General features: G+C 40.4%; 1 protein-coding gene across 7 annotated transcripts in view; it reads right to left on the reverse strand.

Annotated features, from left to right (window-relative positions):
• The window catches only part of PDE5A (phosphodiesterase 5A), a 99,920-nt gene that overhangs the window by 33,333 nt on the left and 39,816 nt on the right, over positions 1-26,771 (reverse strand). For 2 of the 7 annotated variants that reach the window (XM_033060025.2, XM_033060024.2), the window contains exon 1: positions 11,498-11,777. In XM_033060025.2, coding sequence (XP_032915916.1) covers positions 11,498-11,601 — 104 coding nt within the window. In that variant the 5' untranslated portion in view covers positions 11,602-11,777. The other 5 variants (XM_033060026.2, XM_033060028.2, XM_033060027.2 and 2 more) reach the window with 5 other exon arrangements.

The following is a 26,771-nucleotide window of genomic DNA, read 5'->3' on the forward strand; positions in this document are numbered from 1 at the left end:
CTATTTTTCTGTTGCCAATATAATATTTTTAAGTTAACTTCCCCTGCCCTCCAAGTTAATAAAAAATGCTGGCTGGACTCAAAGCATCAAAGTTTTGCTTAAAAACCATCAAAGAAACATGAATATTAGCAATTCAACCTCCCTCAAAATAAGAACAGACTGTTTTCATGCATGTCTCATATTTCTTTCCTTGAATCTGATACTCATTGTCTAACTCAACCCCAAATACTGAATAACCCTAAAATTGCATTTTTAAGAGCTCATCACCAATCAAAAAATGCCATGGATCTATAGTATTTAACTGTGCTTCTCAAATTAACTCAGCACTACAAAGCCAACCCTAATAATGTCCTCACTAAATACAGCATATCATCATAACATGTACACTTCTTTTATTGCTGCATTTTCTTGTCCAAAATCAGAGGGGTTTTTCTGTTTCTTTTTGTCTTTTGTTTGGTGGGGTTTTTTTTAATACAGGGCTTTTAATTTCATTTCCTCAGTGTCAAGGATTCTTCACAGCACATGTCCTACTCTCAGGAAAAAAAAGGGTTTTTACTGTATTACATAACATCCGAGCCTAGGAACAGCAAAAATCCTATTAACAAGTCTGATCTTTTTGGAAACCTTTCATGGTGGTCATGTTTTAAATTTGGGATATTTCTTATTTGCTCAGCAGACCACAGGAATTCTGAGAGTGAAGCTGAATGAAGCCATGGAAGCGAGTCAGGTTAGTCAGCCGCTGATCAGTTACACGAGTCGGTGTACGTTACAAATGAAAAGCACTGCACAATGCTCTTATTTTCCTTACAGCACACCTTGATCTTTGCTGTAGGATCCAGTCCTGCAACACAATTAACCCTTAACTCAAAGCAAACTGCTCAATTAAAAGCTAAAGTCCGACAATATTATTTTTAACAGCAAGCCATCCCCAAAAGGAAACTCATCTGACTTTTGTCAGGAAGGCTTGAAAGAGTTTTTCAATCACATGTAATTTGGAGATTTCAGCTGTAGGCAAATATGCTATAAAGAACTGAATTATTAAAAACTGAATTATTAAAACCCAATGATCCTCCTTTATTAAACCAGTGATACCTATTTTTATGTGCAGTAACCTCATCGAAGTGTTTCTTGCAGTGAAGCAAAGAATAACTAATCTATTATTAGAAATTTGACTTTAACAATATCACTTTCCAGTATTTAAACAGGATAAACATTAAATGTGGGAGCTGTGACCATTTATTACTGCAATGCAAAATAGGATTTGCATAGGACAGTGTCACACTTGCAAAAGCTGTTTCACTGAAAGTCAAAATAAGAAGCTAGCATTTGATAACACTTGGAATTTTCATTGATTAGGCTGAAGGAGAAATAATAAACATTTTCTATTAAAATGACCAAAAATATTCTTAAGAAAATAAAAAAGCTTAAGATAGAAAAGTATGTACATAAATACAGTGCAACCTCTAAAATCAGTGCTGCTAACTCTTGTTAGCAGATGTTACATGTGGGTCCTTTTTGTTTTACTCTGATCTCCTCAAAATAAAAAAATACCTAGAAATATTAGCTTCTCCAAAACAAAACTATCATCTAGCACTAAAGCTGCGGAAAAGAACCTGGAGGCATTTAAACATCAGACACAAGAAGGTAGGAGGTACAGAAAAATGGATAGTTTTAAAGAAGATTGGTGATTTGATCCAGATTCACATGTGTGCTGACTTAGTTTCTGAACTAAGGACTGGCATTAATGGAAGGTAAGATTGAAAAGTAGCAGTAATGGCATAGTACCAGATGGAGGGTGTTCTCCAATGACTGATGAGGCTCAGAAGCCACATCATTGAAAAGACATGTTTGGAGGCATGTTTGGAAATGAACCTGTGCTGTTGTTGGGCAACAGCAGTTTGCAGAGCAATCTGATTTGCTGTTTACTTACTTCTCAGGAAAGGAGAACATAAAAAGATACAATTTTCCCTTCTCCTTATTTACACTGAACTTACATACATGGATGTGTTGATACAAGATGCAAGGCAGAGAAAGGATCTGTTACCATTCATGCATAAAAAAAAGCCACAGCAGAAATTTGATTTATCAACAGAAACCTGTGATTTTATTTATTCTGCAGTATCATGTTATGATTTCCCCAGGCCTTAATGGTGTAGCAGTAGTAATCAGTAAGAACAATGTACTTTGAATGCTAATAACCTGTTCCCAAACTGCGGCCATGAGATTATTAATTTTTTATCCTCTTGCCTTTTTACTGTGTAAAATAAGCATACATTTCTTATGGAGGTTATTGGGGGATGTGGAGCATAGCTGTAAAACCTTTCACATGAAAGGAATTATGTTTAATAAGAACTGACTACTTGTTGGGTATCAGCCCTGTTTATGAAACACTTAAACACTGAACAGAATTATATGTGGAGCTGCATTATGAGTAACATATTCCTGTCCTTTAATTTCTCTTGGGTGATGGTTCAATAATTTGCCAACACAGTGTGTGATTCTCAGAAAGCTCTTTAGATTAACAACAACAACAAATCCTTAACTACACTGGTTAAAGCATGGTTTTCAACTTCCAGCCTTTTAAGCATTTTACTTTGGGCAACAGGAAAGCCATTCAAATTCAACTGGAAAAAGAACAGTGTTCAGTGACCTTTACCAAATGCCTCTTCTAACAAGGAAACTATTTAGCTCCTTTTACTCACCCAGTTACACACAGGGTGGAAGAAGCAGCATTTCGCATGAGCTGACGTATTCTAACTCTATTTAAAATCTCTCGGTGTCTTGACATGCGTTCTCTTGTTGACACTCAGTCCTATTTAACAATGCATGACAAGAAGGGTATTATGACTAACACAAGTACTCTCACAGCACAGAATTAGCTCAGCAGATATTTGACACCAGACACGTCCTGAGCCACAAGTGAGGCTCCTGGAAATTAGCAACGAGTGCCATGTACAATTAAGACATCATTTTGAAAGGACTGCAAGAAGAAACCAACACTTGTGACCATTTATATGAACAGTCTTCAGTAAGCATTGGCATTGTCAAGAGCTGATTGTAAGGGCAAGACCCTGGCTGTCGTTTAGAAGCTGAAGGAGCAGATACTGATCCACAGTTATCCATGCAGTGTCTCTGTCCTACCATGGCAATCACTGTGAGCTGAGGAGTTACAGCACCCCTATTCCTCATGGCCAGGATGCATCCTTTACTGCACTATGATCCCTTGATATGAACCTTCACTCAAGAAAGATGTAATTTATCCCAGAGCTCATGAACAGGAATAGTAAAATATGAAGTTACCATTTTTAAGTCACTCCTATCAGCCAAATCCAATCTTTCCTCTATAAAGCAATGACAGTAGTGACTGCTGACTTTGGCTGATGACTTCATCAACAGATGACAAAACTGGAGAGGAATTTTGAAATGATAGTACTAAGAAGGGGATAAAAATGCAGTGGCAGGCAAAACATTGAAGAAAAAAAGAAAAAAGATGGTGTGATTCTCCTCTCTATCACTTCTTACATACAAGCACATGTAATCTGCAGTACATGAGACTTGTGAGCTTCAGAGGAATTAAGACTCTTTGGCCCCAATCTGTTAAATGCTGCACACAAAGCAGACCTGTGCTTAGAGCAAGAAGTTTTTGGTATTAATAGGCAATAAAACCAGAAAATCAATGGTTGAGAAAACACAGGCACAAAGAATCAATATGTCTTGAGCCAGGTCATGCAGGGGGGGCACGTGCTCACAAACCATTCATATATGCAACATACAATGTTTTAGTAGCCATGTGGACTGTTCTGCTGATTTTTCATTCAAACCAGCAGTTACTGGTAACACACTTTAGGAGAGGGAGTACAAACTTGCCTGCTAGAAAATGCCAGCTTTCAAGTGTCTGAATTCCTGTAGCCTAATCCTGCCAATGTTGAAATCAACAATAGTTAAAGCTCAATTTGATAACTGTTTTCCATAAAATAACCACTAGATGTCTTCAAATTTCTGTCCAGTAGCTTGACATAATTTAGACACAAATAATTTAAAGCATTCACAAAAACTCCAAAACTATTTGGTTTTAGCAAAGGAGTTTGAAATGCAAAACCACTTGGATATTATACTTGCCTTCCCATTTTCTTTCTAGTACTTCCTATTTCACAATCACATTCTAAGGGATTTTGTCTCTTTTCTACCACTGGAAAGATTTAAATAAATTCTGTAAGACCTCATTAGGTGGAAACAGTAAACTGACTGTAAAAGAAGTGCTTTCAAACTGACTAAAAGAACAGATTGACAAGAACAATAGATGTTTTTCCTTAAAGCCTTCCCAGTTATAGTTAGTGGAGATGCCATTTCTCACAGTGGTAGGCAAGCAGTTCTGGAATATGAAGTATGACAGTGCCAGTTTTTTAGCACAACTCGGTCAAATATATTAGCATACATTTAGCTTTAAACATCTCAATTGGCACAAATGACTTCTGTTTGAATACAGTTCTTAATTTAGAACATTAATTCTTGATTCAAACCATCTCATGAGAGACTGAAATAACTTCTCAGAATTATGAAACTTTAATCTTGTCTGAATGCTCTTTTGTAAAAAAAAAAATAGAAGGCGGAGATTGCTTTATTATTTGTAGCAAAAGAAATCAAATTGAAAAACTAACACTGACAGGCTATTCTCGGCTATTTTCAAGTTTTCTTTAATAACCTAACTTCAAGCTTCACTTTTTACAAGGAAGCTTTCTTCCACAGAAGAGACTTTCTACTCACACTATAAGGAAAGACAGAATAAATCCTCAGGGATTAAAGTTCAAATTCTAAAACCTGACCTTTATTTCTCCTCCCTCTGTTTGCTTCTTGCTCCAAGCTCAAAGGAAAAAAAAAAAAAAAGTAACTAGGTACTGAATGATTTTTCTGGGAAAGCAGTAGGACAATACCAGTAATTTCAGTGAAAAATGGATTAAGAGTTAAATTCACACCTGCTTGGAGAACTCATGCAAACCTTCAATACTACATTTCCACCTGAATTCCTAAACCAGGGGTTAGGTATGACTGAAGTGGTGCAGAGGCTCTGGGACAGCTCTCTTGGCTGGGGTGAGTTATCCATAATGCATAAATAAATAGGAAAATATGTATATTTACTAAGCAACTATATTTTGTAGTGATGTTTTCAGTGCCAGATCCAACGTGAAATTGGAACCATTGCGTTATTCACGAGGGCTATTTGAGTAGGGTTTCTTTTCTAGCACTTTACAAATAGCTCCTTTTGTATTTAATGCCCTTTTTAACATACTGTTTTCTTCAAGTCAACCATATAAATGAGAAAACATTCCATGTAAATTTATGTATGTTTCTTTTTCTGTAAGGAAAAGAAATACTTCTATACTGTGCTTTTATTAATTATATTTTTTCCACAACAAAACCAAAATGCTTTAATGGTGGAAATGAAAATAGGTGGTATAGCATATCAAGTCAAGAATGTATTTCCTAAATCCTCCTCACATGAGGATTCTTCAGGTACCCAGTAGAGAACATCCATGTTTCTCTATAACTTAGCAAACAAAGAAAGGTGTTGAACTTTGTTTTATCTCCTGTAGAGGCAATGTATGCCTCAGCTCTACTTTTCTCTCCAGAAATTTGACCCTGTTCTCTAAAGTCTCCCCAGTTACAGCCACAAAAACACCCAACAATGGAAATGAGATTTCAATGCCTATTGGCATTATCAAAAACACTGTAATATGGTAATAGCCTGAAACAGAAGGAGGCAAAGAGGGATGTTAACTACCAGAGTGGTTTGCCCCATCTTATTTTCTACCCATCCTCTAAGGTTTTAGTGCATTTTAATTAATGTATTCTGCACACCCATTTGTTTCTTTATCACACAGGGCAAGCAGATCTGAGTGAAAGCAAATTCTCCTTGTAGCTACTCACAGTTTCTGCTGACTAATTCATCTCCATACCAAAGATTCTGTGTAGGAGTTCAGTTTAGACCTTTGGGGGTATTTAAGATGTAAATTGCTAGTAAGTAGTTTCTTATTTATCAAATGACAATTTCTTCAGTCTACAGTAATTGCTGCTTTAGAAATTGTTTCCAAAATACTCCAGCACTCACCTCACTTTATTTCCAATACCAAATGCCAGAAGCAGTCAATCACATTTGCAACTTGAATACAGGCAACATTCCTCACCTTTCTGAATACTTTTTGAATCAGTAGTTAAAAATATTTTGGGATCATCTTAAACTTTGCTGTTATCATGAAAGGCATAAGGAAGGATATGGATACATTATTTATAAGTGGGATAACTATGGACATCATTATACCAACAAGAAAACTTTCCAAGATTTTACAGAAATTGATTTTCCCCCCTGTACTTAGTTCTCAGAAAAGCTCGGTAAACATCCAGTAAAACCAAATCAGTGGGAGAAAATATTCTGATGCCCTGCATTAGCACCACTGCTTCCTGTGGATTTCAAGCCATGGTCCCAACAATCAGTGGGTATGAGGCCCTCTTATAAATGCTTTACATTGGGAACTTAGAAAAGCCAGTCTCCTTTTAGCATATCCAAACTACCTGCACAGGATTCTGTGCCTCCACTGGAAAGCTCCTGGGATCCTTCAGTTACAAAAGTTCAAAGCCCAATGTCTGCTTACCAAGTACACATTAGGAGTACATACAGTTCATACCTGTGCATTTTTAGGATTATTATTAATTTTTTTTTATATGCAACACCTTTTTAGGAAAAAACACAGGCCACAGAATATTTCAGTGCAGAAAACTTCCAATAGTTTTATCTTTGAAAATCAGAATTTTCATTCAATTACAAAAAATTAAGCACACACGAATTACCAATGCACAGAAAGCATCTGACACATAATATTGAGGAGATTCAAAGTAAGCCAGCTTCAGGTAGCTGGCTCAAACTGAAAGACATTTTTAAAACCCCTCTAGACAGAGACTAGAAATGTCCTGACTAATGTAGTACCGTAGGCTGCACGTTACAAATTCATTTTCCACCAGCCATCAAGAAGAAAAAAAAAACAAAACCCAAACAACTGTGCTTGAATGTTCTCAAAGTAATAAATGTAATTGATATATTGATATATTCAAGTAATGCAATACCTGAATTTTAGCACAGTTTCCCAGTAAACAGCAGTTCTGGAATCCTCAGTGAAGCACTGTGAAGTACCACACTTTCAGAACATTTATTTTTCCGAATACAACCCCACCTTAATTCATTTGCAAATATTTCCCAAACCTGCTAATAAGCCAAGATGTATTTATAACAAAATAATCTTATTTCCACTGAAGGGCATACAAGATTTGGATCAATAATTTGTCTCCAGCCCACCACACACTTAGGGAACCAGATAAAAGCTGCCTGTAACAATACAGTTACCTCTCATTGAGAGGAGTAATTTTAGTTTGGCTGTTTTGGCAGGCTGCTGCTTCTAAGCGCAAAGAGCACTAGAGAGAATCACTCCCATATTTTTAAAACAGGGACAAACAGGAAGTCAGAAGTACAGAAATATTCCACAGCGGGTTGAAATAAGTGTGATGTTTGAGCATGGCAATGCATGGGTTGTTTTTCTAAAGGAATGTCAAAAGATAAAACTTCAGGGAAACAAAAAGGATAATGAATTTAGCCATAAATGTGACAAAAAAAACCAAAACCCAAATCCTGCAGATTATACCTTTATAGCATCTAGTTAGAACAGCCATAGTTGTAGCAACAAAGCAGAACTACCTTACTTGAAAATGTTTCTGCTTCTGGGAAGCCAGAATACGACAATTCTAAAACTTTGGGAGAGGAAAAATAATAAGAGCTGTGGGAAAAAAATTTAAAAATAAAAAAATAAAAAGAAGTTGAAACTTCATAGCAGCAAGGCATTTAGAAACTCTTGACCCTTAGGTATGCAGTACAAAACTCTCCAGCCAGAAGTTTTGTCAGCCAGCACAGGCTCACTGAGTGAACCAAATTCATCTCGTCCCAGAGTGTGCTGGTGACCCATTTCCCTTTTGTTGTGCTGCACTTTGATCATCCTGGAACAGCACCTCAAGGATAACAGCTATTTATATTGCCTCCACATGCCACTCACTTCCCTGGTACGAAATAAAGTCATAAACAACTGATGCCATACCTTCCTACTCATGAGATCTCAGTTCATTCACCTACTCCAAGGAGGAAGGACACAAAGCCATTCACCTGGATTACACGCTGGTAGGATTGGAGCCTCGCACTGCTCAGGTGGAATTCAATCAACGCAGTTTTACCAGAGAATATCCATAAAGCCAGCCCAGCCTGGCAGGAGGCCGGGATGTGGCCTTCCTGCAGGCAGAGGACACTGGCAACCTCGAGGCATTGCAGATCAAAACACAAGGTGTAAGCCCTTGGAATGTGCTCATCCTCTGCAACGCATCGGAGGGGAGAGACGAACACAGGCGCGCACTTGTTAGGCTGGAACCTGTAGCCCTTCCCTCCAAGAATCCAGACCATGGACTGGGGAGCACAGCGACTCCAACAGTTGTCACTTTATGAGCAAACTGTCACTTAGAAAGAAACATCTTTTAAAGTGACACCTTGCCAGAAAATACAACTTGTATTTCAAACCACGACAACAGATACTATATCAAACTGCCCTACGCAAACTGGATCAGGAGGCAACTGTTCAATTATGAGATAACCCTAACCCCATACTTGACAAAAAAAAAAAAAAAAATCAAAGCATACATCTTCTAAGTATTATTTAGACACCTAATTAAAAATTTTTTTGTGTCTGGAAATTACCAACAGAATTACTGTATAAAACACTGTGGGAATTAATTACATTAAAAATATATTAACTATTCAACACTCATTATAAAATTGCTAAATTAGGTTCTAATTCAAAGCTCATTATAGAAGTGGAAATTGTTTGTATTATGCAGTCATAAATGATGGAGCTACTCATCTTTTCCTATTCCTATGTAGAAATATTTGAGGAAAAGAAACAGAAACTATCCATTAGCAATTGTGCCTCAGAAGTGGCAGCTGAATATGCCTCTGTGCTCCACAAGATCCCAGATAAACTAACTTCTTGGTCTATTGCTTTCAGGATCTGTGAGAACTTTAGCATATTATGAAGCAAAACAAAAAAAAGAGAAGCAGTAAATTATGATTAGAATAGAGTTGAAACTAGCTCAGAGAACGCTGCTTTACTTGAGAGAGTAAATATAATGCTAAGTAGCAAAACATTAACAGCGTAGTCTTTGTTCAATGTTTGCTGCTCTGCAAAGATTCAGCTAAAACAAAGCATGGTATTTTATATTTTCAAGCCCTAAATAACGCTACCAAGTGGAACACTAAATCTCTTTACAAAGTACAGCTGTTCTTTCAAACCACTCAGCTCTACACATTATCATCTTTGAACCAACATACAAAGTAATTTGTCATTTGTCTTTTCAAATACAAACTTACATATAACAGAGATGTTCCTTATTATATGTAGTTTTCTATTTATACAATAAGGACAAAAAATAATTCCATGCAAGAGAGCAGAGAAGAGAGTTTTGAGACAATTGCAATGTTTCCGTCATTTCAAAACCATCACAGAATTGTTGCCAAGTGGGGACTCAAGAGTCCACAGTCTTTCTGCAAACCCCTCTCTAACTGCAGAGGCATTGACACCACAGACACTCGGCTGAATTGGATTTTCTGAGGTACTGCCTCTTTCAGAACGGCACAAACACAAAACTGTGCCTCAGAGTGGAAAAAAAAAAAGACTAACCAAACCTGGCCATGGGGAAAAAAAATCTGACACAGTGGTTACTATTAATTAGCATTCCTATTTGTTCAATACTACATCCAGTTTCCAAAGGAAGTGTGACAGGCTGAACTAGGAAAATGCTACTTCTCAAAGCACCCTATTTCCTGGGCAAACAAGCTGCTCTTCAGTGCCACACCATGCTCTGGAGAGCATCAACATTAACGACTTCCATCTATGCGTCCTGAACCTACGTACAGCCTAAAAAAAATATCAAGCAATACTTAAAAGACATTTTAAAGACTTTTTTTTTCTGTTAAATGAACCTAAGGAAGCAGCAGCAGAAGAAAAGGCACTGCCTGACAGATGGTCACAAGCAAGCAGGTGACCCCTGAAGCTTTCTAGCTCTCTCCGAGTCAATTATTAATGGGGATGTCTCTTCTTACCGCCCCATCCCATGCAGAGAGGAGCAGCAGCAGCAAAACCTCATTCAGAATGCATCCATCCCCGCCGAGCGACTCGGGGAAGAAGCAAACCGGCAGCGGTGAGCAGATGGTGCGAGCGGGAGCGCAGCGAGGGGAGCGCGGAGACGCCGTGTCCGAGGAGCCGAGAGCAGCACTCACTGACCCGAGCTCCGCTAAGATATACCGTGGGAGCTGCACATCGCCCGGGCTCTGCATCCCCACGGCTTTGTTTATCGGAAAATATTCAAAATGGAAACCTGACTCCACTTCTAAAAATAGCCGAATTTACTCCAATTCAACTTGAAGTCCCGCCGTTGAAGTGTGTGACAACAGTGAGCAAATACCTCCTCTTATCTCCAAAAGGCAGCATGTCAAGCCAAGGGAGGGAAATGCCCAGGCGAGCTCTTCAGGTCCTCAATATTGGGCTCTCCGCAAGAACCGGCACCGGGAAGGGGCGAGCGCGGAGCGGCCGCCCCCGAGCCGCCCCCTGCCGGCAGCGCGCCCGCTGCCCGGACAGCGAGCCCGAGCGGCACCCCGCTCCTCCGGGCGGCACCCCGCTCCCCGGACAGTGAACCCGAGCTGCCCCGAGCCCTCCCTGCCCGGGCTGCACCCCTGCCTCCCCCCGGGGGAAGGCGCAGTCCCAAAGCCGCTCTCCCCACTGGACGGGCTCCCGAGCCCCCCTCCCCGGGCGGAGCTCCCGTCTCGAATGCACCGCGCACAGCCCATCGGCTCCCTCGGCGCTTAACCCGTGGCCCTCTCCGGTCCGGGGGCCGCCCTCATGTCAAAAAAAGGTAACGAACCCACACGGTGACGGAGCTCTTGAAGAGCAGCGCTTTGTTTTGAGATGACTAAGTACTGATACAACGCGCCCTCCCCAAGGTATCAGATGCTCTTTGAGGTTTCTACCTACTTCGCAGGGCAGGGAGCTATATAGCAGCTCGCTACTCACGAGAAGTTGCCCATGTCTGTTTTGAACCGAGGAGAACACAAAATAAATAAGTAAAAGCCCAGGGCAGGGAGCTGCGGGGCTGGGTCAGCTTCCCTGGGCGCTCCCGCTGCAGAGCGGCCGCGGGCCGGGGGCTGGAGGCAGAGCCCGCATGTGCCCTTCGGTGGCAGCCGGACGGAGCTGCTGCGTGCTGCTTTCAGTTCTTGCTCTTTCGAGAGTGGGGCCGGCGGGGGTGGGGTGGGAGTAGCTTCTCTTTATTTTCTTTGGAGGCAGCGAAGTGAAATGGAAAAGGACGAGGGTTTTCCTGTAAAGAAAGGAACTGCCTCTATCCGCCGCCGCTCCGGTCTTACCTCGTAGCTTTTCTAACAAAGTAAGAGCGGGTGAAGTCGCCGTGATCGTCCAGCCACGCTTCCACCGCTTCCTGCTCCGGCGGGGGGGGAGAGCAGCGCTCCATGCTCCCGCCGCCGCTCCGCCGCCTCCTCCGCCGGCGCTGCCTTCCCCGGCCCGAGCCGCTTCACAGCCGCGGTGCCCTGAGCTCCCACCCCCGTTCTACGCCCCGCTCCCAGGTGTGCGGGCAGCAGGAAGCCCGGCCCGCGGCACCTCCGCGCATCTCCGGCCCGGCCGCCGGTCCCGCAGCGGGCAGAGCCGGCTCCACCTCCACCGCGGCCCCGCCTGCTTCGAAAAAGTGGTAAAAATCGAGTGCCACTTCGGAGGGCTCCGCTGTCGGGTGCCAGTGCGCTCTGACAGACCTCAGCCTGGATACGTGTGCTAAACCCCTGGTTTTACAGTCGTTCATGCCTACAGTGCGGCTGTTAGATCCGTTTTAGACTCCGAATAAAGCACAGCCTAGCTTTGAGGATGCTCAACACACAGCTCCTACTTTCCCAAAATTAGACAGCTGGGACTGCAATTTTGGTTAGCACTGAGCACCACTTTCATGTATTGTAGTTCCATTCTATGATGTGCACGTGCACACATTTATAATAATTTATACTCTCCATTCACAATACACCTTTCACGAAGTCTGATTCATGTCTGTCGCTTCCTGTGTTGCCACACGTGCAGAGTCTTTGGAGGTAACAAATAGAATGTTTCAGCGGAAGGGAATATACAGCAAATTAGTCTCCTGTGTAGTCAGTTGAGAGCTGTTGTATGAAATGTTTTCTGCTGCTCTTTATCCCCCTTTCAGGTGTGTATAGACTCCTGATACAGAGGTACATCTCCTGTGTGTAGGGGGGTGATGTTCTGCAGCTTGGGAAGGGGCTGCAACAGGAACTTCACAGCAAAGGGATTCAGAGCCTGTCAATGAGCTCGAGGGAAAATTTTATCTTCTGTGTCTTTGTGTCACATCTGTGTGTAGCACTCACTTGGACACGTGTGTCTTTTGGCTGTGAGAGTTTGTGTGTAATATGAGGCACACAGAAAGGGAGGCTTTACAGGAACATTACTCTGTAGTAAAGGGAATCTCAGGGGAAATGCTGTGCATGGTGACCAGGGAGCAAATGTGAAGATAAAGCATGAGCCAGCTACACACAGCACGAGTCAGGCTGCTGTTCAAGGCAAAGACGAATCTTTCATCAGGGAAATACAGAATTACCAAGCAAACTGCATAAACAGACAACATGGCAATAAATGAGGCAGATGTTTAGTGCCAAAACCCGGAAAGAGTGGTATGTTAGGAAAAAAAAATAAAATAAACCCGTTGTACAGATTTCTACATTAACCATTTCATTTTCAGAGAGTTCTGAGGCTACAGTAGACATGGCAGCTAAAGCTCCTAAGCTAGGCAGAGGTTTTGGAAAATGGCACTATGTAAAAATGCTTAAGTATAGTAGCAATGTAAAACATACAATTATAGAATGCAGATTTTATAAGTAACTGAAATGCCATTCCCTGAATGGACTCATATGGAATATTGATCATGGTACTGCTCATCCAGTCTCGAAAAGCAATTGCAGAATCATCAGAGGTGATCTAGACAGGAAAAACAAGAAGGACCAAACACATGGAAATATCTTTTTTGTAAAGAGGCAGAAAGAGTCTGTTTACAAAAGGAGAAATAAAAATATATAATTTAATTACTGGTATTTAAAAAGTAAGTTAGTATTTTCTCTCTGTCTCATAGGAGAATAACAAGGTAATGGTCAATGCAATTATGTCAGCTGCAATAGATAGCGTCTCATTTCATGTAATTAGGAGTAGCACTAATAGAAATAAGCATTTATCCTGTGCTAACATCCAGTACGCTCCAGTCAGGAGCAGAGGTTGTACCAAGGAGCACTGCAAACATGTAACATTAAATACCAGGCCAGGTGCATCCAGCATCCCTGTACTCCATGGCACAAGGAACTGGGACCAGTGGCTGCAGCTGCTGCTGCTGCTGGGGCCCTTATCTAGCCTGCAGATAAGAATTAGTGAAGCCAATGCAAATTATTACCTTCCTATGAATTCAGTAGCAAAGCACCAGTTCAAAGGATTGCTACCCAAGCAAAGAATAGCATAGTCTGTCCCAAAAGAAATAAAAATGAAACAGTTAGGGGGGAAAAGGGATGCTTTCTCCGTATCCCATGAATTTCCATGAATAATAATGAACATGTTGTTTTCATTTTTAAGGTGACAGGAGGGGATGAAGGCCAAGCATAACAAAGAATGAATGGTCAAAGTGGAAAAAGTCTTCCATAACTTTGGCTTCCAAAGTGCTTTGAAAAAGCTCCGTGTATCTTAGCTCTCACCCAGCTTTCCAGTTTGTTTCCAGAGCTCAGAGGATAGAATTGATGTGGAGTAACTCTAAACCTGAGAAGGGCTTGTAGTAATGACACACAAATAAAAATGTCCAGTTCAAGTTTAGAAGCTGCTTGAGAGCTCAGTGTTGAAGCCAGGTTGCTTTTCCATCAGTAGGCCACGCTAGTGGATGGAAAAATTATTTAACTGAAATCTTTCATCGGATGTTTTGCAAATATTGTCATGTCAGGAGATAAAGAAGTGGGGTTGTCTTCTGTATGCTCAAGGCATATAAATTAGAAATTCTGCCAACTCAGGATAATTAGTAAGAATAAATAAGGAAGTATGTTACCAGAGGAAAAGTATTTATGTGATAATTTATGCTCAAAGAACTCAATATTTATTTAAAGTTATTTGAAAGTAATATAGTTCTATTTCATTTCCCTTTGAAAGAGAAAAAAAATCAGTTGTCAACATTGTTAACTTGTCTGACTTATTCATTAGATGAATTGGAGTAGCATTTAGCTTTGCTATGAAGTGGGAATTGGCTGTCTTTTCACCATCTCTTAAATCTGGAAAACAGTTGGTCCATTTTGGCTCCTAAGTCAAGTTTAGGACTATATGGCCAATGAGGCTAGAATATGATAATGCAGAGGAAACTATTCCACTTCTTTATTAGCCAGCACTTTCACACACATCCAGTGGAAGAATCATAATACCAGTGAGGCAAGTTTCCATTTCCCTTCCATTCCATTGCATAAGGAAAGTGAGATAGTGACCAAAGTCCAATTCATTTAAAATCTAATTGTTATTTAGTGATGAAAACACTAAATGATGAGAATGTCTTATAAGTTTATTCTCTCAGTCCTTTCCAAATAATTGCTGGAAATGTTTCCCCAGAGCTGCTCAGCAATTGCATAACCTGCCCTCTCCTCTGGGATAACAGTGCATATGTCCTACAGGAAGCCATGGAAAATAGTAGCTTCCTCCTATTTTGATTTCAATGTGACTGAGCACTTGCGTCAATCAAAGTACCAGGCAAAATTATTGTTCACGTCAGGAAAGCAGCAGCTTCTCAAAGCTGCTTGTAATGCATGGATATTTGTCTGAAAAACTCTGTCAAACTTCATATCCTGAAAAATGTAAGTTAGGATCTGAGTTTAACATATTAGCATTTGATATGTAAATCTACCAGTATGCTCAAGTTTTAACTTTTTCTGATTTCTATTGGAAGTCTCAGGATAAATTGGAAAGCTGTTAGCACATCTCTCTGTTTCTCAGCCTTCTCTCCTTCAAGCTAAGTAGTGTCACATCTTTCAGTTCTTCCTTGTACATCATGTTTTCCAGCCCTCTGATCATTTATTTTCACTTTGGGCATTCCCTAGATTGTCTCTCCCATTCCTGCAGTGTCTCACCAAGCTAGGATTAAGTAATCCATCTGAACAGAGATCAAATCTCAAAGAAGTGGAAGGAATATTTTGGATTCCTTGCAAACTCTATTCCTTCTAATACAGTCACCCTTGCTCATGCCTTCTTGGCAACAGCCTGATATTGTTGACTTCTGTACTCTCTGTTCCCTTTTTTATACACTTGCCATGTACTCAGGTGCTGCCTGTATGTTTACCTCTGCCTAACTGCATTTTCTTTCTCTTGAACATTTTTAATTTCATCCTGTGCTTGCAATACATCTCCAATTTATCAAGCTGAATTCTATGCCTGTCCTGCAATGTGTACTTGGCCAATCTTAGTGCAGGTTTGCTGAAGGGCACTGGTCTGGGCAGTGGTGGGGTTTGATGCAGTAGGTGAATAATGCATGCATAGGGTTTGGTGGATTTTGCTTGGGAGGTGGTGGGTAGGTAGGAAATGTGTAGGGCAGATTCATTCCAGGCCCTTCTCAATGGCATATCAAACCTTTTCTTCATTTACAATGATAATTAGCTTGTTTTAAAATAGCTTCTTAGCAATTACTTTGTAATTTTCAATTAGCTGCTGCTCTTATTAGTACTTTCACTAGTAATTGTGAATTTGAATGAAAGTATTTGGTTTATACCTAGTCTTACAGATAATATTGAGTCAAATTATGAGGGGCTTGTTTTCCTAGTTGTGGTTGTTTGGAGATGGAGACTCAATGGTAAACAATATAAATGAAAAATTAGTCAGATTTTTTTCAAGTACATACCAGTGCAGTCTGTGCATTCACTCTCCTGTTTCTGCACTATATACCACAATTCTCTGTTGAACTTCTAACACGATAACCTAACAACTGGAGTTTCTGAAGGCCCCCTGTCATTACAAATTAGTATAATTTATAAAACCCTCAGTAAAAAAACCCCTCAGTAAACCCCTTGGTTTTTTGGAGCTGTTTTTTCAGGACATTCTCCTAGTAATGATCTTTTTGAAACCACAGAGAGGTGTAGTGGCACCAACTCCCATGTCATGGTTTAATCCACCTTGGGCAATAAGAATAATTTTGCCTACACTCTAGGAATGTGTCTGCTTGGGCCTATTAGTATTATTTCTTTCTTTTCACAGTAACTCCTTTTCAAAAATCTTGTAAATGAGATTTTCTTTGTCCCTTTAATGAAAAACTTAAATTTCTCTGTGTTAAAATATAGGCCAGACCTCACTAAATATTCTCAGTTGGTCTATATTAAGGGCCTGCCCTTCATGTTATTTATATCTCTGTAACTTTTTTTTTGTATTTTGCAGCTTTTTCCGTCAATAATTCTATATTTTTTTTCAGATCATTCAGTATGATTTGGGTCCATTTAGTGTGGACCAGACTGATAGTATACATTGCTGGAGCTTTTATCAAAAACCCTGTAGACTTGTGAGCCAAAGCCCTAATGAAATCTTACAGGAGTTTATCAAACTAATTTATGGTCTCATGGGAAAACAGGAAGGTTTTTTTTATTCCTGACAAAACTAATTTTCTGTGTTGATTGGCGTTAATTGTACTATCATCCTTTCATTGTACACTGATTTCTTCCTGTACCAGCCTTTCCATCAGTTTCCCTGACGTTGATGTCAGGCAAAATGGTCTGCAATTTCCTTATTAAATAATGGAACAATGCTTGCTTCTTCTCTGTCTTGGGGATCTTATGTGGAATTTCAAGACACGTTTTCTTAGTTTGAGTCTTTTTAAATTTATCTTTTAGGGTTTAGGTTTAGGGTTCATACCTGTTGAACTGGTTTTGTTTTAGTTCTTGATGTTTTGGAAACTTAGTAGTGAACATACAAATTTTTCCTCTAATAGATCACATGAGGAATGTTTTAGTGGACATAAAAATTGTTTTCAGGGCATTTCAGGAATGCACAGACATATTCCGGTATTGAAGGAAGATGTTAATCTCTGATTGTGAAAGAGCAACAAAAAACTTAAACAGTAAATACAGTGAATAAAGATAATAGTGATATTATAACCTAAAGGTATAACCACAAATTTTCACTGTTCTGAACAACGTGAAGGGGAAAAGTTAAAGAGATTAGTTTATAACTGAGGCTCACTGCAGCACTGCTAGATGAGTATAAAGGGCTTTGCATAGCATTTTAATTATGCTGGAGAAGAAAATGTATGAGAACAGTCAAGACTGAAAGAAGGTTGTTAAACAGGAGTGTGTGCCCATTTCTGACTATCCCATTTGATTGTTTTGGGGTTTTTTTGGAGGGGAATGGTATACTCAGGATCTTTCCATGTCCTCCTTCCCTTTTCATACCTATCCCTGACAACATCTGTGGTGCTGACATTTCTTTGGCCAAGGGAATCTGAATGAGAGTATTCCCAATGCACCATTGCTGATCCCAAACCATCAGCAGTCTCATGGAGAAATTTTCCCTATTCCACTATTCCCTACAGTGCCTATTCATTCCTCCTCATCTCTTTTTTTTTTAAAGCTTTGCCTGATGTCAGCACCTGGAGCTTTCAAAACCTTTTGATGCTTGGTAACTAGTTTCTCTCTGGTAAATACAAGAAAACTATTAGAGCAAATCACTGAAATGGATTTTTAGATTCTCCCATCTAATATCTTGGGGTCAGAATCACCTTGCCTTCCTGAAGAAGTGAAGCTGTATTTCTCAGGAAATGAGTGAGTATTACAAGAGCTGTTGGGTCCAAATTGTGGTAAGGACCTAGCTTTTCACATTTGGTACCACAATTCTGAATTGCTACTTACATTTCATCACAGGCAGGTTGCACACCGTTGGGTTTCTGAGGCAGGGGCTTTCCATGGCCATGTGTTTCTGCAGCCTTCAGCATAGTTGGCACTTCATGTGCAGCTGTAAAACCAGTGCAAGGGACGAATTAAATTCATTTTTGTTGAAATCCAAATATCATTTGCATCACTTATGATCTTTTTTATTAACCATTGTCCCTCCATTAGATCAGCGAGGACTGCAATAGTTGTAACTGGTACTGTGCTGTAGATAGCTATAGTAAAATTGAAAGTTTATGGGACTTCACTTAGGTTATTGGAAATGTTTCTATCACAGCTAAAATGACATCAAATGTACTAGGTTTTAGTATTACTTTGAGTCTTCTAAATCACCAGGGAGATGATTTTTAATCCATCTTTCTATCATTTGTGAGCCACAAGGGTTACACACTCACTTTGAGCAGCTTATACCAGGTCCTAGGAGAGGCAGGAGGAGTTGTGCCAGCAATGTAGCAGACCTCATTTGGCACCTGTGCTCCCAAATGGATGATGTGAGCACCTGAAAACAGCGTGTACCTCACTGATGCTGCCTAACCTGCTGGCCTGGGCTCATGGTGAAGCAGAACCTCGGCCACACAGCCCCAAAAACAAGCCCTGCCTGAGGGCTTCACGGTAGGTTTTGGAGAAGGGGAGAAACAAACTGTGTGAGAAGAAAACTGGCAGAAAGAGTGAGGAATGTGGGGACAGCAGGATGGAAATAAGCACATAATTTTGCTGAACTGTTCCAATATGGAACAATATTAGGGAGGCTCTTGATGAGTCTAAAACTCATTCCAGCTGCCTGTGAGCTACCGGCTGTGCCTGATGCTCCTGATTTCTGGCTTCTAAGTCTGGGCTCTTTTTAGAACCTTGAAAAAAAACCCCAGTTTTTATTTGAGCTTATTGAATTTTATTTAATTTTATTTCTTTCCAGAGTAAAATGTTTATGTGGATACAAGTTTGTGTGGTGTTCTCATGGCTCAGACAGTAATACGAGCACCCCTGAGGAAATGAAAAGTGATGCAGCATGGTCCAGCCTGAGAGGACAGCTGAGTGCTTGCAGGCTGCAGCCTGGCTCCTCAGTTCATCCTGCACTGAGCACATACATATTCCCTGCTGTTTGCCTCCTTTCCATGTGACAGAGGTGGCACAATGGACTGAAAAGCAGGATTTTGTTGGGGGGGACATAGTATCTCTGCCATTTTGCTTTCATTTGTTAGTGATGTAGAAGAATTTCTGTGCTTCATGAGAATTTTATGCTACCTACACACTACCAGGTAAAAGCATGGACAGAGAAGTACTTCAGGATAGGACTTCAGTACATTTACAGAGACTTCAGGATCATTTATACTGTGTTATCTGAATTTGCAGTGTGTGCTTTTTGATTAGAACTGTCAACATCTATTTTTTCTGTGACAGCTGAATTACAGGTTTTGGGAGGAAAACCTCTCAGCTGATTAAATTTGTATTGACAGGATTGCATTCTGTATTAACACTTCAGGCCCCCTAAATCACATCTTTTCCCCTGCTCTTACTTTAAGGCCCTGAAAACCCAGAGTAAATCAGGAAACATTTGCCAGCACAGATTCTTTCAGTGTAAAGGAAACCAAAAATGTCATTGCGAATTGACCAGAGTGTCTCTTTTGACAAATTTATGTCTTATTTTAATCTGCTCTTTGTCTTTCAGGTGTGGATTGATTTATCCTTCCATCATTCCTGTCTTAGGCAAAGTATTTTTGTTAAATTATAGGAGGTAAATCACAGCTCTTCCCTCTAAATACTTAGTGTCTGACTTGTAATTTCTTGATCTGTGTGTGTGAATAAAAGTCTGACCTTGTTTTGCTACTTAAAAATACTCATGGGAGGTAAGAGAATAAAGAGTTTTACATAATGGGAACCATCAAAAGGAAAAAAAACCCCACAAAAACAAATAAATCTTGGTGGTTTTGAATTTTAGTGAGGTTCAATGTTGATTTTCTATGGACTAATATTCATTTTAACTGATACATGGAGTTTAATATTATAACCAGGTAAAACAAATTTTGGCATTCCTGTAATCTTTTAATTCTATTGTTGTTAGAGGTTGAATTATTTAGGATGAAAAGTGTATAACAAAGAAAGGATATAAATATATCTACGGAAACAAAAGGAGCAGGAACTGGAATTCTATAATGTTTATAGTTACTAATAAGGAAACAAAATAAATATAATTTGTTCTTAAACAAGCTGTTAAAATTGAAAGTGAATGCTGCAAATTCTCCCAAGTGCTTTCCAGCCATAAAAACTTGCAGAAAGTAATTTTTACCACAGATATAGCCCAGCTGAGCACTGAGCTGAAACATGCACACTACTATTGTTTCCATTTGCTAACAGGCCTTACTTGCTCCAGGGGTCCCTGCATGTTCTGGCTGTTTTTCCTTCCAAGTGGCTCAAAGCTTTATGACACTTTGGTCCCTTCACATCTCAGTAGGAAAGCTTTGGATTGAAATAGGCTCCCTCATTCAAAAACAGAGCTTCTTTGTTTATTTATTTATTTTCTTTCTTTCTTTTTTCTTTTTTTAATTCCCCCAGGATTCTTATTCTTGCTGTTTCTGAAGAGTTATGCTCATGAATATTAATAAAAAATAATTTATGAAGCTCTTACTACAAGGTAATTAAAAAAAGACAGGGGTGAAATATCTGAAATATCTTTCAGTTTGTGTGTTTACAAGTGTCTTTGAATTTCTATCACTTCCTATAACTCCAGAACCCTTCAAATTCACTAGCCAGCGTCAAGCACATCAAGTGGAAAGATAAATATAACAAAATATTGTGAACACCTCAAAAAAAAAAAAAAAAAGGCACTGTTTTCATGGCTTCAGCAAGAATCAGGGTGTCAGTGACCATGTCAGGGGACAGCACCCAGGCAGCAGAGAGGCAGCAGCCTGCTGGTGCTGGAGCTTCAGCTGGAGCTCTGCACAGTCCAAGGAAAGTGTTAATATGATTCACTTAAAAACCTGGCAGCCACAAAATACAGATAGAGGAAAATTCAGCTGGATTTATTCTGATGCTCCCTGACCAACCAGCTCTCTTGCTTCAGGCTGGACTCTGCTGTCTTGCTCCTTTTCCTCTGCTAACACTGAGTTTACACATCTTACCCACTACTCGCAGGAAGAGTGTGAAGACAGCATAACTTTCTCACCTTGCCTAACTTTGCCCTCCTTTGGGAGGAACTGGAGAAATGTCCCTCTGCACATCAACCTTTCAGCTTCCAGTTCAAGGGTAAAGTTCTTTCCTGGTGTGTCTGGTGTCCTCACCACATTTCACCATATTCCATTTCGTTCTCGCTCGTATCATCACCAGTGCTTGAAAATACCTCACACTCTAGTGCAAGAGCAAAATACCCTCTCCTCTTCACATCTCCCTCAGGAAACTCTTCTTTGGCAGCACTCAGAGACACGAGTCAATAGCTACAGAGAGCCATCAATATCTGACCACGCTGCTGCTTCTGGTTTGTTGCTCCCCTTTTGATCTCTCTGTGTTCTGCTCACAGACCTGTGCTGCTGAGCAAAGCTCCTTGGAACATGGACCAGGCCTTTGTGTTTTGTTCAGGGTGTTTCTGTTCTCTGGCTGAATGTCTTGACCTTTAAGAGGCAACTCTAAGACTGTCAAAATGTGGTTTATTTAATCAAAAATCTAATTTGGAGATAGCAACTCTCTGTTACAGGCCCGAGATTCTCTCTGTGTACTGCTCATGCTAACACAGCTTTGCCCACACAAATGTTCATGGAGCTCAAATAAAAAGAGCTGTAAATAGAGAAGAAAAGACCTTCAAAATTATGAGGAATGCTTTCCTAATATTTATGTTCTTACTTGTTGGCAAAATGGGTAATTTGAATTAAACTTAATCTCTTTTTATTTCAAAAATGAGAAAAATACAACCGATACATCTTTCCTTAGCAGGGCAGATTAGTGACCTCCAGTGAGCTAAGCTCAACACAATGAAATGAAGCAATTTAAAGAAAACCATTAAAGGTAAAAACATTTGAGTAATCAACAACGTTCCCTTCAGAAGAGGGCATTACAACAAAGCTGATTGTGCTGCCAGTCTTGTTGATTTTCACTGACTACAAAGCAGAATAGAAACTTTCTCCATAAATCCCTGGGTGCTAGTGTAGGAAGGTGGCTGTGTAATTTGAGCTGTCTGACCCTGGCAAAGGAGCAGACTGTAAACTCACTGCCTAAATAAATTATGTTAAAATTCAGTGCTGGGAGGAGAACTTGCTGCTTCATTAATGTTCATCAGATTAAAGAAGTTGAATAACTGAAGCAATATGAGCAGTGCATAAAAGCAGGGGAGTGAAGGGAAAAAAACTGGTTTTGGAGTGTGCATGGCCTCTCTCACAGAGCCTCTCATTGATCTGCCCTCCAATTCATCCTGTCAAACAGCTGGCATGGCCTGGAGTCCACAGGCAGAGGAGCAGCTCTATTCATACACCCTGCTATCCTGAGCACAGATGCTTTCCCTGATGCCTGATAGTTCCTAACCAGCTCCCAGAGCTTTGGCAGAATCGTTCACAGATGTCTGACACACAGGGTTGACACAGAAATTCATACAAAAGGGATATGAAGTTAATGCATACTTAATATTGTTCTCTTTACCTCTGTGAAGCGTTATCTCTGTGAATCTGGTAGGAAATTATATATGCACATTGTGTTAAAATTCCTTCTTGGACGGTATATATTCCAGAAGTTAAGGAAAGAGGCTTTTTTATTTGCATGTCAGAGTTTTAATGTGCTTTGAAAGGGATTGATGTGTCAGTGCTAGGGCCAAGATTTGCATCCACAGAGCCCAGTGATCCTCATCCCCAGAGCACGGTGCACAGCTCGCTCTTCAAAGGGCCTTTTAATGTGCCATTGCAGGCAGCTCTGCAGCAAGGGGAGGCTGGAATGGCTTCCTTCTCCTCTCAAAACCACATTTTGGCTGTGGCTCTCCAATAAAAGCTGTCACCCTCTGGCCAGTCCCACAGCTCAATGCCATGTCCCTGTTCCTCCTCAGCATCGCTGTGAGGATGGTGGGAAAGCTCAGGATTAATGCCAGCTCATGAGAGCACAGAGTTTAGACAAAGATGTTTCTCAAAGCCTCTACAAGAGTCAGTAGAAACTGAAGTGGTCGTAAGTATACATTTATAGGAAAAGTGAAAAGCAATGTAGTGGCAGACAAGGAGTATTTTAACAGGAGAATCTAATTTTTCCCTTTTCACCACATGTTATGCAAAGGACGACGGTGAGCTCTGTATTTGCTGGCAGTGGAGGGAGGTCTGGGGAATCTATTCATTTTCCTCCTCATTTAAACAAACACTCTCAGAACCATGACCAAGAAAGGAAGCAAAAGTACTTAGCAAACTTATATTAAGTGTTCTAACTCAATGTTTGTATTTTGCTCCTGAAAAATATACTGACTGTATTGATAGCACAGTAGTGTCCAGCTCCTGCAATCTGATGTGGGAGAGGGCTCAGGGAATATTTTTATCCTTGTATGGAAACCTAGTTTTATTTTCAAAATACCTGCAGCTCAGAACAGCCTGAGCTATTCTGAATCAAAAATTGTGTCCTTCAAAGGAAGTTCATGCAACTCCCACAGGGTAATCCTGTCTAGAAGAAAAAGCTACTGGTGCCCAGAGACTTCAGGAATCCCTCCAAGGAAATCTGTGTCTTCCCCGAACTTTCTAGCGCTTTGGGAATGTGATTGTAGAACAGAGGTCTGGTGAACACCAAGAATATTCCTGTACAAAGATGAATTTCTTTTCACCAGATAGCTGCCTCAGGTAATACCAACCTGCTACATAATGCCACAGCTAGCTAAGATTTTATAGATTTTCATTTGATGCATAAAACTGTGACTTTGCTTACTGATCTGGAAGCTTTTGCAGATAAACACACTATTTATGAAATTATACTCCATTCCCATAAGTCTGTATTTCTGGCTATCGAGTCAGAAGTTCTCATTTGGGCAATGTAAAGCAGATTTTAAATGTGATTGGATGGGTAATTTGGTCTTGAGAAGCCAAAATATTTAAATTTTGTTTACTTTTAATTATCATTTCATCGTTTTGAACATTTCATGCTACAATTCCCTTGTGTCTGTGTAAACTTTTATTAGTTAAGGATGAGCTGAAACTCACAAATGCAATCTCCAAAGAAAAAGGAAAATCAATGAAGAACTGATGGGAATTTTTTAAGGATACATCTGAAAGGTTTTGGATAAAAGATTTTAATTTCTTTCCATAATTTATCATCCCCTCTAGCAAAATAATGTCCCTCCTGCCACAGAAGGGATAAGTCATAAACTGCATTGGATGGTAGATGTGTTTTTAATCAACAGTGTTATGACTACATAGCTTGGTTTTCCTCAGGAAAATCTCACATCTTTTGCAGAGTTGCAACAAAATGTTTTGTACTTCTTTGCTGCCTTGAAATAAATTAATCATAATGAGGAAAAAGAGGCAGAATTGTGAAAGGCAGGTATTTTATGGCAAGGAGTGGCTCATTATTTCATCTTTCTGATATAAGGAGAGGATATGACACACAGGTTTGTGCTGTCAGTGACCTCACTGCGGAATGCAGTAGGAATGGCTGCAGAGGTACCTGGATACTTCTTTGCTGTCCCCTTCACCATCATATTCTCTTCACAACTGCAAAAGGAATTAAATCTGAGAAGCAGACTTATGGCTCAAATTCTCCTCTCTACCCTGTACTGTATGTTAAGAGTGACTCATTTCACCAGGGTTTTTCTGTATTTATGTTAATGTAGTATAAAGGAGAAGCTTGTTGATGGTGACATTTTGCCCTTGTGGGGACATTTGCACCTGAAATGGTATTTCTGTCAAAACTGCGAGGAAGCACAAATCTGAATAATGGTAATGTGTTATTTCACTTTGGCAATTTTGCTTTAAAAGATGTTACTGTTTTTCCTGAACCACCAGATTCAGCTTTTTCTAAAATAACATGTTTATTACTTCTGTCCCACAATAGTTTACAGAAATGGTCTTGTCTCTGTCTCTAGTCTTGGGAATACTTAGAAGTGTCCATCAGTCTGGGTATCTCTGGGTGACTAATGCAGTGTGTGAGCCCTAAGAAGAGTCCTGAGAACTTTGCTACCACACAGGAAGTGCAGTGATGTCAGTGAGAGCTCAGTGTAGATGTGGGCTATCTCTGTGATCTAAAGAAGTAAATATGACCCTCTGGAATCAAGAACATTTGTTCTGAAGTTGTAACAACCTCATTCTCTCTGTGAGCTTTAATCAGATTTGTGTTGGTGAGGTTGCTCAGAAATAATAGGTGCAGAAAGGGAAAAACAACAAAGGGTCTTGACAATAATTTCTTGGCAATTCCCACTTCCCGTGAGAAGCAAACACACAAATGCTTTTTTCGAAGTGACGCAGATGTCGCCGCGCGTCCATTGCTTGGGAAGGCGCAGATGGACTCATGTTTGGAGAAAAAAACAACAGCCAGGGAGTTTGGAGAGGAAAAACAGTCCTTGATATTTTGTGGCTGTCACCTTCTGATAGAGGAGTGCGCGGGCAGAGGGACACCAGGGCTGCCCCAAGCGAGCGCCTTTCCCTCCATGCCCACAGCTGCCAGGGCTGCTCTCAGGCACAGGGGGCTCTGCCAGGCACTTTGGGGGCAGGGAGAGTGCGAGGGGCAGGGGCTGGCTGTGCTGGGACCATCAGCTCTGTCCCAACACACTCGTGCTGCCAGGATTGCAGGAGGGATGCAGGGTGAGGGGCTTAGCGTGCGCCAGAACTGCAGTCTCACCCAGCCTGCTCTTGTTCAAAGACTTGCTCTTTGAGTTGGCTTCTTTGTGGAAAAGGACAGTTTCCCTCTCACCAGATAGTTAACACGGCTGCAATGCACAGAGCAGAAATAAAAGAGCTGTGGGAAGAGGGGGGAGAAGCTGGAGCTGTGAACCAGAGAGAGATGCTGAGTTCTGTAGTGGCACAATCTCTCAGTTACACGAGCAGGGCTTCCAGCAGTGCAGTTCCTTCCTGGACACAAGTAGGGATTTAGTTCCTTCTGATTTCCTGCCATTTTATCTAATTGGCTAATTTTACTGACTTGATAGTCAAAGAGTCAGAATTCCTTACCTCTATTTCACAAATTAGTATTATTTTTGTTATAAGTGGTTATTTATTTATTACTGAAAATGATGTTGTTAATTCATAATAAATACTCAGAATCTCATATGGATGAAGTGAATTACTGAACATGGATTTGAAACACGAGCCTGTCAGTGTCATCCAGTGGAATTTGGCCAGAAGTTGCACTGTAAATATGTGGGATCTACTTTGTCATAGGTTATATTTTGCTTGCCTTCTGTGCTAGAACACTGATCTCTGATTTTGAATCATTATTTTTCCATGTATTCTCATTTGATATATGCAAATATGTCAGTGACTGGAAGTGGAGAAAGTTGGCAATTTATCTTTTCTAAGAGATCATCTTTTTAGAATCAGCAAACTATCAAACAAGGGTTTATTGCTCTTGCTGAAGTAAGAAGGATTACACTGCCTGCTTTGACATTCCCAGCAAGGACAGTTAGAAATGTATCATCCACCTATGGCTTGTACTGGAAAGAATTTTGTTTCCTTTTGTAATTTAGGTGTAAAAGAATATCCTAACCCCCAACACCATGGGAGAAAGAGGGAAAGGGGTTTAGCCTGTATCAGCTGCA

The sequence above is a fragment of the Catharus ustulatus genome, chromosome 5 (assembly GCF_009819885.2).
Source record: "Catharus ustulatus isolate bCatUst1 chromosome 5, bCatUst1.pri.v2, whole genome shotgun sequence".
NCBI classification, from domain to species: Eukaryota; Metazoa; Chordata; class Aves; order Passeriformes; family Turdidae; genus Catharus; species Catharus ustulatus.